Raw genomic sequence first — 14,818 nt, 5'->3', positions numbered from 1 at the left:
CAGATCTGCTTTATGAAATAATGTGGTTTTGGCTGCACCTAGGTTATTCCTTTCTAGTCTATGAAGTCCAACTGCCATCAGCTTGAAATGTGTTCCTATACACACTACAAAATGTTGATCAGTCTGAGCTGATCAGTATTTTAATGGAAATTGTCTGAGAAAATCTATCTTCTTTTTGAAGAGGAATAGTATTTGATTTTGGAGGCAGTGTTCTTCCTTCCTCTGTTTATACAGAGCCAGTCTCTTGGACAGTGGTTGAAGAGCATTTCCTGTGGGAGAAGGCATTCCCATTCTCTTTGTGCTCCAGCACTGTGGGAGCACTCAGACAGAGATGGGCCAACATGTAGTCATCTCAAATTTCTGTAGTCTATTTGGCAAAGCTTTCATGATTAACCAGTGAAAGCTTGCAGATTTGCATTAACACAGCTAAACAGTGGTCCCTATATGGATTGAAAAAAAAGAATAACAAAATGGGTGGTACTTGGCTGTAATTCACAACACTGAACCACAGGGCAAATCTATAAAGAAGGAGTTAAAGAGGAAGAAACAAATAAGCTGTTGTGCACTTATCACTGAGGAGCACAGTAAGAGTCTGTTGGAGTGATGGGAGTGGGGAAAATGCCTCCAGTTCTCTTATAACAAATAAATTACTGGCATGTTTTACTTAAACAGAGTTTCCCAGTTTGATGCTATTCTGGGTAATTATGCTTATCAAGAATTCCTTTTCTTTGTTTTATTTGTAAATAATTTTTCAGTGTCTGTTCTAAGCTAGTGCAGGGCATTCATGAACTCTAAGCCTCCCCCTGTTACTTGTAATGTGACAGATAGCGTCCTGGTAAAGAACACATACAAGCAATAGCAATTTTCCGTGTAAGCTTAGCTTTGAGGGGAATTTATCTGAAGGCCCTACAGTTGCTGGGAACTTGTTATTTTGTATTAAACATTCTGGTCATGCTTATCTTTGCAGATTCGTTATTATCTATTTAATAAAATAAAGATAAAATACCTTGCAAAGTTCAAGAGGCTATGAGACACTGATAAACATTTCCTCAGACTCTTGATTGACCACAGTCAAGAAGGCCTGGACTCCTGGGTGCCCCTTGATGTATGCAGGCTGATTTCATTAACAGTTTTGCTGGGCTTTCTTGTGATTATAGCCAGGTATTCTTGGTGGGGAAGGCAGGGAAAAGCTCTGGCTGGTTCAGTAGAAACCTGTGGGTGAAAGGTGGTGTGTGTTGCTCTCATCCAGGAAGCTGGAAAAGAGGGAGGCTATGTGGGTCTCCTTGTACGCAAGTGTAAAGCTCTCTGCTGTGCAAACAGCTCTCCCTGAAATGATAATAATGGTGCTAGGATTTTCTGAATCTTGTTTTGCTCCTAGCTTACAAGCGCTACCTTAAGAAGAAATATTGTATTGATTTTCTGCATTGCCTTTTGGAATGTATTTAAATGATGCAGTAACTACTTAATATCAATTTTGGACAACTTTGTTTTGTAGTTTGTTTGTATCTATAGTGAACCACTAATATTTAGTCATTTAATCTCTTGGAACATAATTACTGTTTTTGTGGAAATATCCCTTTAATTTTTATAGAGAAATCAGGGAAGACAATATTTTCCTAAAAGTGAAGTTGCTGATTTCTGGGGAGCTGTTTTGGGGATTTTTATTTGTTTTCCTATCATGTCTTTACCATCTGAAAAGCTGAATTTGTTGAGAGGAATGGGGTGAGAAAAACAAACCAACAAAGCTTTCACAGAAGGGACCATTGTATGGTTATGCACAAATGTCCTTCAAACTCACTCTTCCTAATGTTTCATTTCTTTGATGCTTGTCATGAGGGGAGGCAGACTTTTATTCCTGTATTACCAAGTTTTCACAAAGAGTGTTGTCTTTCAAGAAGAAAAAGTGAAATGGTGAAATTTCACCTTCATTTCCCCTCAGACTGAAGTCAGTATGGATTAATTGGAATTCTGCTACAAATAAGGGAGAAAAGATGAATTCTTTCACATCAGCTGTGAAACATTTACTTTCTCTGTCAGAAGTAGACCAAAGATAAGAGACATGCTGAGTTAAAAACATTGAGTTGAGAGAAAATAGTGGTAAGGAAATAAGCTGTTGTATAGCTTTTATTCTGCTCTCAGGATCAGCATTGTTTTTATTCTGATATTTATTATTACAGCAGCAAAAAGTCACAATTCATGTTAAGAAAGACAATTACTACTGGATTTATATCATCTTTTACCTAAGAAACGAGAGAAATGAATGAATATAAGAAAGAATAGGGAAGAAAGAAGTAATGTGGATGTGAGACCATGAAAGGTCCAGTTTATCAAGTACAGTCACTTCTTAGAAATTAAATTAATACATCACATTTAAAATGTCTTTAGATGTTTATTCACCAACACCACAGAACATCTAGCAGCTAGAATATTTGGAACAGTTACAGGGAGAAAAGTGTCATGTTCTGGCAGTGTAGCATGAGGATGTTTCTGTGGTGCAGTGTTGTACAGCACTCCCATTGAGTAGTTGCAGCAAGAGCCTGGTGCTTGGGAGTAACAGACTACATAGAATCTTTGGGCATGTAACTCCAAGCATCTCCCATACTTAAAGTAATTGAACAGGAAAAAAGATGCTGTGTTAAGTATTGGTAATAAAAACACGTGAAATGGTGAATGTGAACAAATGGGAGTAAATCTGGAAGGGAAAAAGTTGCAAGATGAGTGGGAATTACCTTCCATGTGCAGTTAGTTGTCTGTACCTTGTTTGATAAATTCATGATTTCACAGCCTACAACACTTGAGTGAGGTGAATGAGTGTCATTGCAGTGCATTTACAGATCACATAATCAATGCATCAAAAGTCTAAGTCAGCTACCCTGAATAACTTGGGGAGTCTTTGAGTGGAGAATTAACTGTGGGACTTCCTACGCACCACACCACCACCCTTCCTATGGGGCTGTTCTTCCTCTGACAGACTGGGCAGTGGTGGCCGTGGGTGGAAACAATCAAAATACAGTAATGGCAAACGGAAGTAGTGATACAAAAATTACAGGTTTTCAAACAGGTTTTCAGGTTTCAACTCGATAATTGAAGAATTTGCTACAGAAACAAAAAGTGGAAACATAGTTGTGAGTGTATGCCCTGCATATAAAACTGTGTATACACAGAGCCAGAGACAGTCACAATTTTAAAATAGTTATAGGAGACAAGAGAAATGGGGGAAATTGAGTCATGTTGGTGAAAAAAGTTTACAAGAAAGAAGGGAAATATGTTTTTAGGATCACATGTTCCTTATTAAATGGAGAATAAGTAGTCACAAAAATAGCAGCCTTTCCAGGAGGCTTCAGCTTTCATCTAAGAGTTAACTTGATAGATAGCAAATTGACTGGAATGCTTCTTTCTTACCAAAATTAATAGCTACCAAAGTAAATGCATTGAAAGCTGATATGTTACGACCAGAATCTTGACATTTATGAAAGATTTAACTGACAGTTAAGTGCATAGTATTTGCTAGTTACAAAAACAGTTTTACCTAAAATTCAGTTTGCTAGCTGCATTAACTGTCTGCTACTGTGTAGTATAGTTTTAGGTAATAAACATGTTTTAATTATTCCTGGAATGCAGCAGTTTGATGTTTTACATATTTTAGTGTAATTTGTTTTTTCTACAAATTCATATATGTTCCATATATGTATGGAGTAGATTAGCTGGAAGAACCTTACAGTTATTTTCTTTTAACTGAACAATCATCCTGGTTTCCTACAGAAAACATACATTTAATGTTCAGAGTGTGAGTTTATATTGTGTTTACTGATTATTACCTGTCTGTGCAATGCCATCAGTTGAGAGAAGAGGGCAGTGTTATTGTTTGTTGAATGTTTACTTTTTGTTTCAAGATAATCTCTTTTCCTTGCCCCATGTGCACAGTGCTCCTTAGGTTGCAGGTATAATCTGTTTCCAGGTGAGGAGGAAGTAGAAGTATTTTGTTTTTTGTTAACTCTTAAGTGCGCTGTATGAAGAACATATTGTAAAAAATTAATACTATGTTTTTTCTTCTTCTCCCTCTCTCCACCCTTATTCCCTACTGTTTTTAAAATTAGGTATCAAATTGTAGTGGAAATAGTTCAGGCAACCACGATCAGCAATATTCCCCAAGTGAAGAGACAGAAAGGTAAGATTCCATTTTAAAGTCACATCTGTTGTTTTCATTTCGAAAAGCTGTTTGAACTCCCGCCATACATATGCAATCAGTGTGTGGGGTTTTTTAGATAGATTTTAGGAATGTTATACCTTTAGTATTTTGGTTCTGTTTAATTTTTCTGAATCTTCCAGAAGCTCACATGGTATGATTATCCCCCCACCCTGTCTTCATCTAAGATGATGGATTATGATGAAGGTCACATCTATGATACTTATATCATATATGCTTATTTTCAGAACTTGCTGCAACTGGGATTTCTTATGTTACAAATTCATATGCTAATAATCATATTTCCACTTCCTTCTTCATATAATCTGTTCTTCAAAATCTGTCTGTTCTCTTTTTGGAACACAGAAGAGGGAATGATACAGCATAATTTGTCAGTCAGACTTTATTTTGATTCTTCAATGTATTATGTTTATTATTATGTTTTTGAGTTGCAAAAGAGAGTTCTCTTAAATCTTTCTGCAATGATTTGACAATGGCTGCCTTTTTAAAAGCAGTGCATATTACAGTTATACTTGCATTTCTTACATATACTACTTTTTATGGCTCTCAAAATATGTAAAAACTGAGGTATATCTTTAGGAGGTGATCTTAATGGCAAAATTATAGACCAGATCATTGCTTAGGCAGGTGTACTTTAGTTGTATCAATGCATAATAAAAAGGAAACAGATAGTAAAATCAATTTCTTTATAAATAAATCTGGAAGATTTTAGGTTCTCATGTAATCTCTATCTCTCTCTAGGTTAAAAAAATAAATTCTTTTTCTAGTTCCTTGTATCAGAAAGGAAAACGTTAAAAAGTAATTGAAGTGTAATGAAAAATGCAGAAACAGAAAATGATCATACTGTGGGGTGGGGAAATTCTGGGCAATATGAAGAGCTTAAGGTCCATGCTGAAGTTTCAGAAAGTACAAGGTTGTCAAGAATGATAATGCTTTCTGTTTATACTCTAAAATAGAGCTAAATGTGCATTCCAGTAGGATATTTTGCTTGTATCAAACCAAGGTAACAGAAAAAGTAGGCATCGGTTTTTATTCGAATGTATGTTATAGAAATAGATATTAATATTTTTCAGATAAAAGGTAATTGAATGGGAAGTCTGTGCCATAAAGTAATAAAATAAGAACAGGGAATTTAACTCTGAGAACATTATGAAAAATCAGATCTTGCTAAGCCTGTATTTCCATTTGTGCTACCGTTGGTCTTTTTGGGACATTGATTGATTTGGGGAATATTTTTATACAAAACATGGTTCCTACAGTTAATTATTTATTAATTCTTGTCTATCTCACTTGAGTTTCTCTGTTTAAATATCTACTCTTCTATATACTGAACAGAAGATGCTTTTTGAAGCTACAACTGTCTGGTAATGCAGAACAGGTACAAAAATATTAGAGAGATGATGGCATGTGGTCAAGTTGATTTTGCATTTTTATGGGCTCTTGATTTCTACCTGTACTAAAAAAAAAAAAAAAAGCCCTAACAGAAATTTCACTAGCTGGTGCACTGAAGTTTTGTGTTATGATATGGACTTCTGTTTTTGGTTTGTTCCTATGGTAACCTTATACATCATTTAAGGGTTGATTACCACTGCTGACTCTGTTAGCCATTGGGACCCTTTTGTTTATTAAACAGCCAATGCACTGTCTGAAGAAGGTGATGTTTTTTGCTTGACACGTGTGAAAGAGTATGCCCAACAGAGGCATGCAAACACAATCTTTTTATTGTTCACACAAATTTAAGGCAGATTTTTAATTTCAGTTATTCCATTCAGGTTTTTATCTTAACTCTTAGGAGTTAAGAGTTCATCTAAACTCTTAAGAGGGCTGTCAAAACTGTAGCGGGGGTAAAATCTAGTTCTGAAGAATGTTTTGTGCCTTATTTTTCCTAAAGAAGGTGGAGACATTTTACCTAATGTGATAATGAATCTTATATGTTCCTGAATTTTAAAAAGAAAAGTTTAGAGGAAAAACTGTGGTGCTCTTCTTAAAACAAATGAAAGCCAACCAAGAAAGCCCAGCACAAGTGACTGCTAACATAAAGGCTGTTGAAATCTTGTTGAACAGACTACCATGTTACTTAGCATCACATTTTGATGTTTCCTTTTCTGGATGCTACAGCGTAATGCTACCCCTGGATTTAATGGTGAATAACTGAATGTAAGCTTTGCGCAAAATGAAAGTGTGTCTGCACTATCTCCTTCTGTTTTTCTCTTTTTAATCTTTTCCCCCAGCACATGGTGCATTCCTGCAGTGATGTGTGAGCATGACAGTTGGATGAGTATGACAGTCCTTTCTTTGCTGCTATCTGAGTTCTTGCCTTTTGTGTCAAGGACATCTCTTAGCTTTGACCCCAGCCTGGCCAGAGATAGTCTTACTGATGGCTATTTCCTTTTTCCTGTGGCAAAGTTGAGTCCTGAAAATGCAACTGCTTCTTTAGTGCCTGGGTGTTCAACTAGAGCAGCTTAACTTTGGCTGGCCAGCATTCTGTTGAGCCTGATGTCTGCTCTCAAAGTGTAAGAGTAGAGCAAGTGTAGATAGTATGTACATGGATATAGAATTATAGAATGGTTTGGGTTGGAAGGGACCTTTAAAAATCATCTACTCCAACCTCTGTGCAATGAGCAGGTACATCTTCAGCTAGACTGCTCGGAGTCCTATCCACCTGACCTTGAGTGTTTCCAGGGATGGAGCATGTACCACCTCTCTGGGCAGCCTGTTTCAGTGTTTTGTCACCCTCATTGTAGAAGACACTCCTTTTATATAATCTAAATTATAATTCTTTTGGTTCAAAACCATTGCCCCTGTGTCCTATTGCAACAGGCCCTGCTAAAAATCTGTCCCCATCTTTCTTACAGTCTTCTTTGAAGTACTGAAGGGCTGCAGCTCACTCAAACTTTCTTTTTAGTTCCATCCCTCTGATCATCTTTGTGTCCCTCCTCTGGACCTGCTCCAAAAGGTCCACGTCTTTCCTGTGTTGAGGTCCCCAGAACTGGATGCAGTACTCAACTGGGGTCCCACACTAGAGTGGTGTCAGCCTCTGTCAGTTTGAAATATGGGAGCTTCCTGATCCAGTGTTTTCAATAGAAGAAGGTATAACAAAAAATCTGAGGAGCAGCTAGTGTAGCAGAGGGGGCCGAAAGTCTGTAGTAGTGACTGCTTAGCTACTAGTTGCACTTTTCTCAGCAAAAGAAGTGTTGTACAACCACATGACTAGCAATAAGTACTCCTGAGCAGGATTGTGAACCTTTATTATTGGTTTAGGAGACACAATTAAGTCTCTACAACTGACCAAAGATATTTCTTTCTTAAAAAAAGATTAGGTGTCTATTATTAAAGGATGAATAGCCTGAAGACCAGATTTCAGACTGATGAGTTCTCACAGGGGCTACAGTTACCTGACCTTTTACTATTTTATTTGGTGATACCAAAGTATGCACTTAATGTTGGTGCCCAGTAAAATGGGAGAGGAGGGCTTCTTGCTCAGTAAGGGCAGGGTTCCTTACACTTTTTAACTAGTGCTGGTGCCACCTATTGGCAAAATATTTTGCTGTTAGGATGCTCTAATAAAATCAGAAAGTACTTTAAGATACTTCTAAACATCATTGTATTAAATCCTCTGCAGTTAAGAAATGTCACGTTATAAGGTTTTTTCCTTTTCATTTTTCTATCACTTGAATCTTCCGGTATGTGAACCTAACAGTGCAAATGAAAATGTACAAAAGCATCTGATTCATGTTAAGCAGTAAGTTTTGCATTTGACTCCCTGAGAGAGTCAAAGGTCTAAAATGTTGAGACACAAAGTAATGTGAGATATTTGCAGTATGATGCCAGTTGTGGGTGCATGCTGTGGCCAGGGGAATTGCTTTTGGCCATTGCTCAAGTTGTATAAGAAACATAGCACAGCATTCTTGTTTCCAGAGGTGTAGATAGTTTATTTTGGAGCAGTGCAGGCCACTGTAAATAGAAGCTGTTACCTTGCATGCTGACACTGCACTACTTCCCTCATTTACACTGGTACAAATGCACAGAATTTTGTGTGTATATGTATCTGCCTTACTTCACTTCTCCAACACTGTCTTCCTGTGTATCTTCCAAAATGGTCATAATCACTCAAGCAGTGACCATAGGAGGCAGCTTGGTTTTGGTGGTAGTTTTGTTGTTTTTTTTGTTTAATTTGTTTGGTTTTTCTGCCAGTTGATATTTTCAGATGGTACCCCTCTCTATAGTCACATGTGTTGCGATTAAAAAGAATCACATCCTTCTACACCTTTAACTATAAACAACTCTCCTCATCTTGCCTTTTGATATGGTTTAATTCTAAATACTGAACCAATGAAAGTTCAAGTTAAATTTTAAGTATTTTAGTTGTTTTTTGGTTTGTTTTATTTTTTTCACAAATTCTATCTTATCTGCTAAAGATTTTGAAGGACTCTAAATGCTTATCTGGAAATGTTTACTGCATTTTGATCTACTAAAGCAGTCTGTAAGAGGACAAATACCTGGATTGGGCATTATAGCATGGATGACATATGATAAGTTTCTAGAAGCAAGAGTATATCTTCATCTTTGTAAAGAAAAAGTTTCAAAAGCAGCAAATGGGAAATAGCAACAAAAGTAAGTTTTGATATTTGCTGTAACATGAATAGGAAGCTGATTAAATACACTGATTCTAATATTAACAGACACATTTCTGTTTCTTCTCATACTGATATTGCATTACAGGATCCTAGCAGAATTTTAGCAATTACTAGCTGCTTCTAAAAACAAACCCAAAAATTGCATGTACCATGTCTTAGGGCAACACAGAGCAAATATCTCAACAGATTTTTTTTTTTAAAGGATTTTTTGTAAAGGGATTTGTTTGATTTGCCATTTAGTTTTCTATGCCCTCTACCTTACACATGACTTAACAGAATGACTGGAAACCGCCCTTGGATGACTGGATGGGACTGTTTTTCAGACACTATAGTGTAATCGACTCCAGAGCATCCCTGTTGAGAACACTGCTCGTTTTCAAGCAGGGATTGTGAGACAGATCGAATAAGCGGCCATTTCTGTGTGGAGAGATCTGCTGCCTTGCAGCTGAAGATTTCTCCTGCTGAGCCTTCCCACTGTGTCTCTAGATATTTGCTTTTATAAGCAAAGCTGACAAGTGGCACAGAAACAGAACTGTCTGTGGGCAGGCCTCTCAGGTGCTGTGGCTCTGAAAGAGGCTTGAATGTTAAGGTGTAAAAAGGGACTTTCAAAAAAAGGATTTGGGGCTGCGGGCTAGCTTAGTTATGTGGGTTGTGATGTGTGGGTTTTGTCAAGATGATAATTTAAAGTGAAGTAAAACGGTACTTGTGTGTTCCAGCAGATTATAGATGGCATATAACTTAATTATGTCAAAACTGTATTATGATTCCTCCCCCTGAACTGAATCCTCCACACAGGAATAAACATTCATACACAATTATTTTTGCACAGTTTTCTGGCAAGGCTTAAAGAGCTGTCGTTGCGCCTACACGTCATGCTCAAGAAATATGTGCGGAGGGAATCCATGTGGATGAGGGTAAAGGCTACAGAGTCTGTGGTACATTTATTTGTTCTTATTTGTGATTTTCAAATCAGTTTTGTAGAAGAAATTTCTCCTGAGATCCTTTGTGTCTGCTAGTGATGGTAATGCATCTTGTCCTCGGTTTGGAGTGATGCTGACCAGTGGAAGAGGGAGGGAAGAGGCTGACTGGTCAAGTAGATGTGACCAAAGGGACCTGCAAGGCCCTGCAGACAGAGGCTATCTGTGGTGGATGTTATTTTACTGTATAGTACATACTGGCTCAGATTTACCTTACTGCCACTTGATTTTTTTATTTTTCTCAGCTGTTGCTGTGACTATGTTGTACTGCGCATTGCTAATGAGCAGTGCCTAATTTGTACACGGTGTCCCTGTAAGTCCCTTTTCCCAGATCTGTTTGTAGCAGTGTTTGGGATTTAACACATTTTTTACTCAATCCCGTGTCAGACCACAGGAGAGCTGGTTTTCTCTTTCCTTGGACCATGGATAGTAGAAGAACAGTGCTTGCTGTTCCTAAAGGTTCTCCCATTCTCACAGAATTGAATAAATGCTTTCCCAGGCCTACATAGGTGTTGAAAACTTGTAATTCAAGGTTTCTAAGATTTGCAGGAGGTCTGTAAAGACTTGTAAGTTATATATAAGGTTCCAGTTACTGCTTACGCAAAAATGTTAAATTGATGTTCACTACTTAAATACTAAGCATGGCATTTAGGAGGCCCTTTATATGCTTAACCTGGCTCTTGGAAAAAAATCTTGCAAAAAATTTCAAGGGGGGCATATGTGTCGCTCCTTTGTTGACGGGTCAGGTTGGTCAGTGCTGTTGTACACACTGCCAGGTGTCATGGATGTGTAGTTACCAAAGCTATAAAGGATCAAGAACTTGTATTTTCTGTTTTATTCATGCTTTTGCCATGTATAACTTTGCAGGTAAAAAGAGAAATCTCTGCCTTCTGCTGGTACTGCTAAGACAGGGGACACGTATCATGCAGGTCTAAAATACAATTAAGTTTTCTGTTTTAAGCAAATTTACATTCTTTTTGTGTATCCTTTAGTGTGCTTAAGGGTAATGAAGTTTGTGAGACATTTTTTGGCATGACAATTTGGAGGGACCCATATTCAGACTTAAAAATGGATGATGTGAATATGTGCTTCACTTTGATGTATTTAATTGATATAAACCTGCTCAAGTAGCAAAGCCACCACAGGAAAAGAAAAAAACAAAAGAAGAGGAAAGAAAATTAAGTGTGAGAAATTGCTTTTCAAAAACTGTTTTGATCGGTTCTAGGATATACTATCTGGGTATATACTTCTAGATTAGCTCAAATCAGGACAGTTATGAGTGATATAGAGGACAATGTGGAAGTTCTGTCAGAAATTATTGCAGATGTGCAAAAATGAATCAACCAGTTTGTACAGGTAGTGTAGCTTTGATTACTTGGTAAGTTTGAGTTCATCTGAACCATTTCTATTTTAATGTTGTTTGGTGCAAATTGAATTATCTACAACTGTGGATTGATAAGCAGAGTTTGAAATTCTGCTTTTGGTACTAATTGCTTTTGGTTGCCTTTGGGAGAGGAGCACAGTATCCTTTTGAGATTTGAAGTTCCTCCACGGTAGTGCATATCCTGTCAAAATTTCTCCATGTAAGGAGAATTCATTTGGAGGAAGTTAGTAAAAGTCACTTTGCTCCTTTGGAGATGGAGGCTTTGCTTGGTTCCTGCTGGTAAGCGTGTAGCAGCTTGTGGGGAGGAAATCCCAAAGTAGTGTATTTTTCATCTTGCTGATAAGGAGTGATTTTTGTTTGTTTTTAATCATATTTTTTTTAGAAAAATACCCAAACTGCAACATTGTTACTGTTACTCAAAGGATGCTTTTTTTCCCTTGCATTGTGGTGAAACAGTGTCTTAGTAGCATAAATCTACTTATTTTCCATTTATTGAAGTTTGCTGGAGGGTGTGTGAATACATGTGAGACTTTCCTTTTGTGCCTTTCTAGTTTTATTTAGTTTATGCAGTGATATCTGAGTATCATCTTTCCTGGTACTCAGAAATGAGAAAAATCACTCTTAATTCTGTCTTGGTATTTTGGTGATTGTGGAATCAGACTAAAATAGATTAAAATGAGAAGTATTTATAACTTAAAGTATCATTTTGATAGTGCTTAGTATGACAAAAGCACAGCAGTTTAGGTGTGAAAAATCTCTAAAATCTCAAAAGCAGATTAGGGTTTGGAGAAAACCAGTGATCCACCTAACTTTCTCCAGCTGAGCTTTAAATGCTCCTCCTGATTTCTGCTAGCTTATCTTTCATAATTTGGAAGAGGGAAGTGATGCTCAGTGTTAGTGCTACTCCACGCTTCCACGCTTTCTTTCCTGCACTGTAGCACATTAGCCACATTCTGTGCTGCTCTGCTTTTCATCAGCCTCTTGTTTATTTGTGAAGGACGTCACTGCCAGGCTTTCATGCTGACTAGTCCTGTTTATCCATGGAGCAGAAACAGGCTGGCAGCATGATCTTTACAACTGCCCTGACTGATGCTTGGGTGGAGTGGCTCCTTTTGGATATCAAGAGCTGAGGTAAATGTTTTGAAGGATCTCTGTTAAGACAGGAAATAATCATGGGAAATGGTAGGCTCATTAATCTCTCCTGCAGACCTGCTGCAGTCACAGGATGATAAGACTTCAGGTAAAGTAGACATGCATACTTTGAAAACCCTTCAAGAATGCCTTGTTTCCATCAAGAAGGGTACTTTTGTTTTAAGAAGGCCGAATGATCACTGCAGCGTGCTGTGGGATTTCAAGTATGCATTTGAGCCCAAAACATTTAAACTATTGAAAGAATTGATAACTTCTAAAAATCATCTTTGAGTCAAGAGCAGCAGGGAAAAGGCTGGGGTTTAATCATCACTTTAAACTTCTCTTCCTGTATTTCTAATAGCTGTATGTGTTTTGATTTGAGGGAGAATGTTGTTTTGTCCTTAAGGTCTTTTCCTTTCCTTTTCTTTCATTAATACTGGTACCTCTGTTTAGGGAACTGAAACACTAAATTAAATGCTCTGTTGACTTCCCTGTGGAGATAACATGCCAGGAAAACAGATGGCTTTATTTTTTTTTTTAGTGATGTGATTTTATCATTTGCTTCAATGAGTATCATCTCTTCAGTTCACTATTATATTGCAGCTCAGATGCAAATGATACTCATCCATTAAAATACTAAGAGTATTTGTATCAGGAAGCATCCTTACCCACATAAATCCATGAAACAAATCAAGTGAGATTAAAAATATGGGCAAAGATAATGGGAGAATATCTGGACTCAATTGTGTGTATAACTTCAGGGAGCTCCATGTACCTTGAGTTGTCCTTCAGTATGTAAATGACAAAACTTAGAGATGCATGCACTACTTAGATGTGGCTTTGAGAGGGAAATATAAGGGTAAAAACAATTGTAAAAGGAGAAGTTGCCATAATGTATTAGAAACTTGTTTAAATTAGGGATTTTAAATAATTTCTGAGAACTTTTCTCTTTGCTGTGTGTGCATTCACAAACCCAACTATGTAGTTGTTTAACAGCAACTCTTGTGAAAATGGAATGCTGATTTTATCTACATGATTTTGCTAGCATTCCATATTTTGCAAACACAATGGAATAGATCTTTACTATTTATCTCTGAGCAATCAGATAATCCAGAGCCAAGTAAAAGCCAAGTACTTTGCTTCTGAGCAATAGCTGTGGCCCAAAAAAGGCCCAAAGTGTTATCATAGAGCCAAGAGGAAAATAAAACTAGTATATAAATGAGAATCAGCTGCATCCTGCAGATATTAAACATGATTTTCACACAATAGGGTTTTATAGCTTTTTTATCTGCTGCTCTTTTTTTATTTTGGTAATTAGCTGAAGAGGATGGAATGTAGAATGCACAAACAATTACACTGGTTATTGCCAAGTCTTATTCAGCTGACTGCCGTCTTCACATTATGTTACTTTTTAACAGTACTGTGCAGTCCTGACATGGCACTGTAAGATTTCTTTTTTCTTAGTCATCTATTTTAAATGAACTTTGGTCAGTTGTCTGGAGGGAGGGGCTATTGTATGATACGCTGTTCACATCAGGCACAAGAACTTTGGGTTTACAAATAAGATGTGTGGGCTGGGGGGAAGAGAGCCCAGTCCCTCGTGACTCCAGGCAGTCAATGCTATGTTCAGTAAGGTGTATAGACCACCAGCTCCATGTGTTATCATGTGCCATGGCTGTAGGTAACTTCCTTAATGCCATCTGATAAACATACTTCCTGTAGTAGAGCTCTTGGGCTGTGTCTTCCAACAAACTACAAAAAGAGAGCTGGAGGGGTCAGGTTTTGCTACGCTTTTGAATAAGGATTTTTTTTTGCTTGACTTTTTTGTGTAAATCCTTGAATTATCACTGCAGAACATTTCAAAATCATCATTCTGTTTCAAATACAAGCTTGCCAGTATCTGTACTGATGAGCATAGTTGATTCATGAATGGCAGATGCTTTGATCAGACAGATCACAGAAGCAGTGGTACAACAATATTTTCATGTCGTAGAATACTGCCTCTGGTTTGCTTTTCACAGAAGCAATGGTACAATGATGTTTTCCTTTTGTAAAACACTGTCTCTGATTTGCTTTATTCTTAGATTCAAAAGGAAAAGAAACTGCAGCAATGAAAGCTGACCTACTGAGGGCTCGCAATGTGAAGAGATATATTAATCAGCTGACAGTGGCAAAGAAGCAATGTGAGAAGAGAATAAGGCTCCTGGGAGGGCCTGCTTATGATCAGCAGGAAGATGGCATTTCTGATGAAGGCGATGGCCCTCCAAGTCAGAAGGTATAAATTACATTATCTGAAGGTCTTTCTAAACGTGTTACCACTGACTTGTGTTACCTCACTGTTGTTAATCCCTCCCTTCCCCCAGGAGTCAAGTACAAATTAATTGCTGTGTGGTTTATTTACCTTGGGAAAAGATTACTGAAGTACCCGAAAACACACATTGATCGCTCAGCTTGGAATATTGTGCAATATGAAACTTCATAA

General features: G+C 37.5%; 1 protein-coding gene across 1 annotated transcript in view; it reads left to right on the top strand.

Moving 5' to 3' along the window:
* Positions 1-14,818, top strand: part of SNX25 (sorting nexin 25) — an 82,900-nt gene that overhangs the window by 35,812 nt on the left and 32,270 nt on the right. Inside the window, exons 6-7 of the mRNA XM_086889058.1 lie at positions 4,098-4,168; positions 14,421-14,611. Coding sequence (XP_086745184.1) covers positions 4,098-4,168; positions 14,421-14,611 — 262 coding nt within the window. The remainder of the gene's footprint in view (positions 1-4,097; positions 4,169-14,420; positions 14,612-14,818) is intronic.

The sequence above is a fragment of the Cyanistes caeruleus genome, chromosome 5 (genome assembly GCF_971803275.1).
Source record: "Cyanistes caeruleus chromosome 5, bCyaCae1.hap1.1, whole genome shotgun sequence".
Taxonomy (NCBI): domain Eukaryota; kingdom Metazoa; phylum Chordata; class Aves; order Passeriformes; family Paridae; genus Cyanistes; species Cyanistes caeruleus.
Note: the sequence above shows the minus strand (reverse complement) of the source record. Positions and strands in the feature narration are given on the sequence as shown.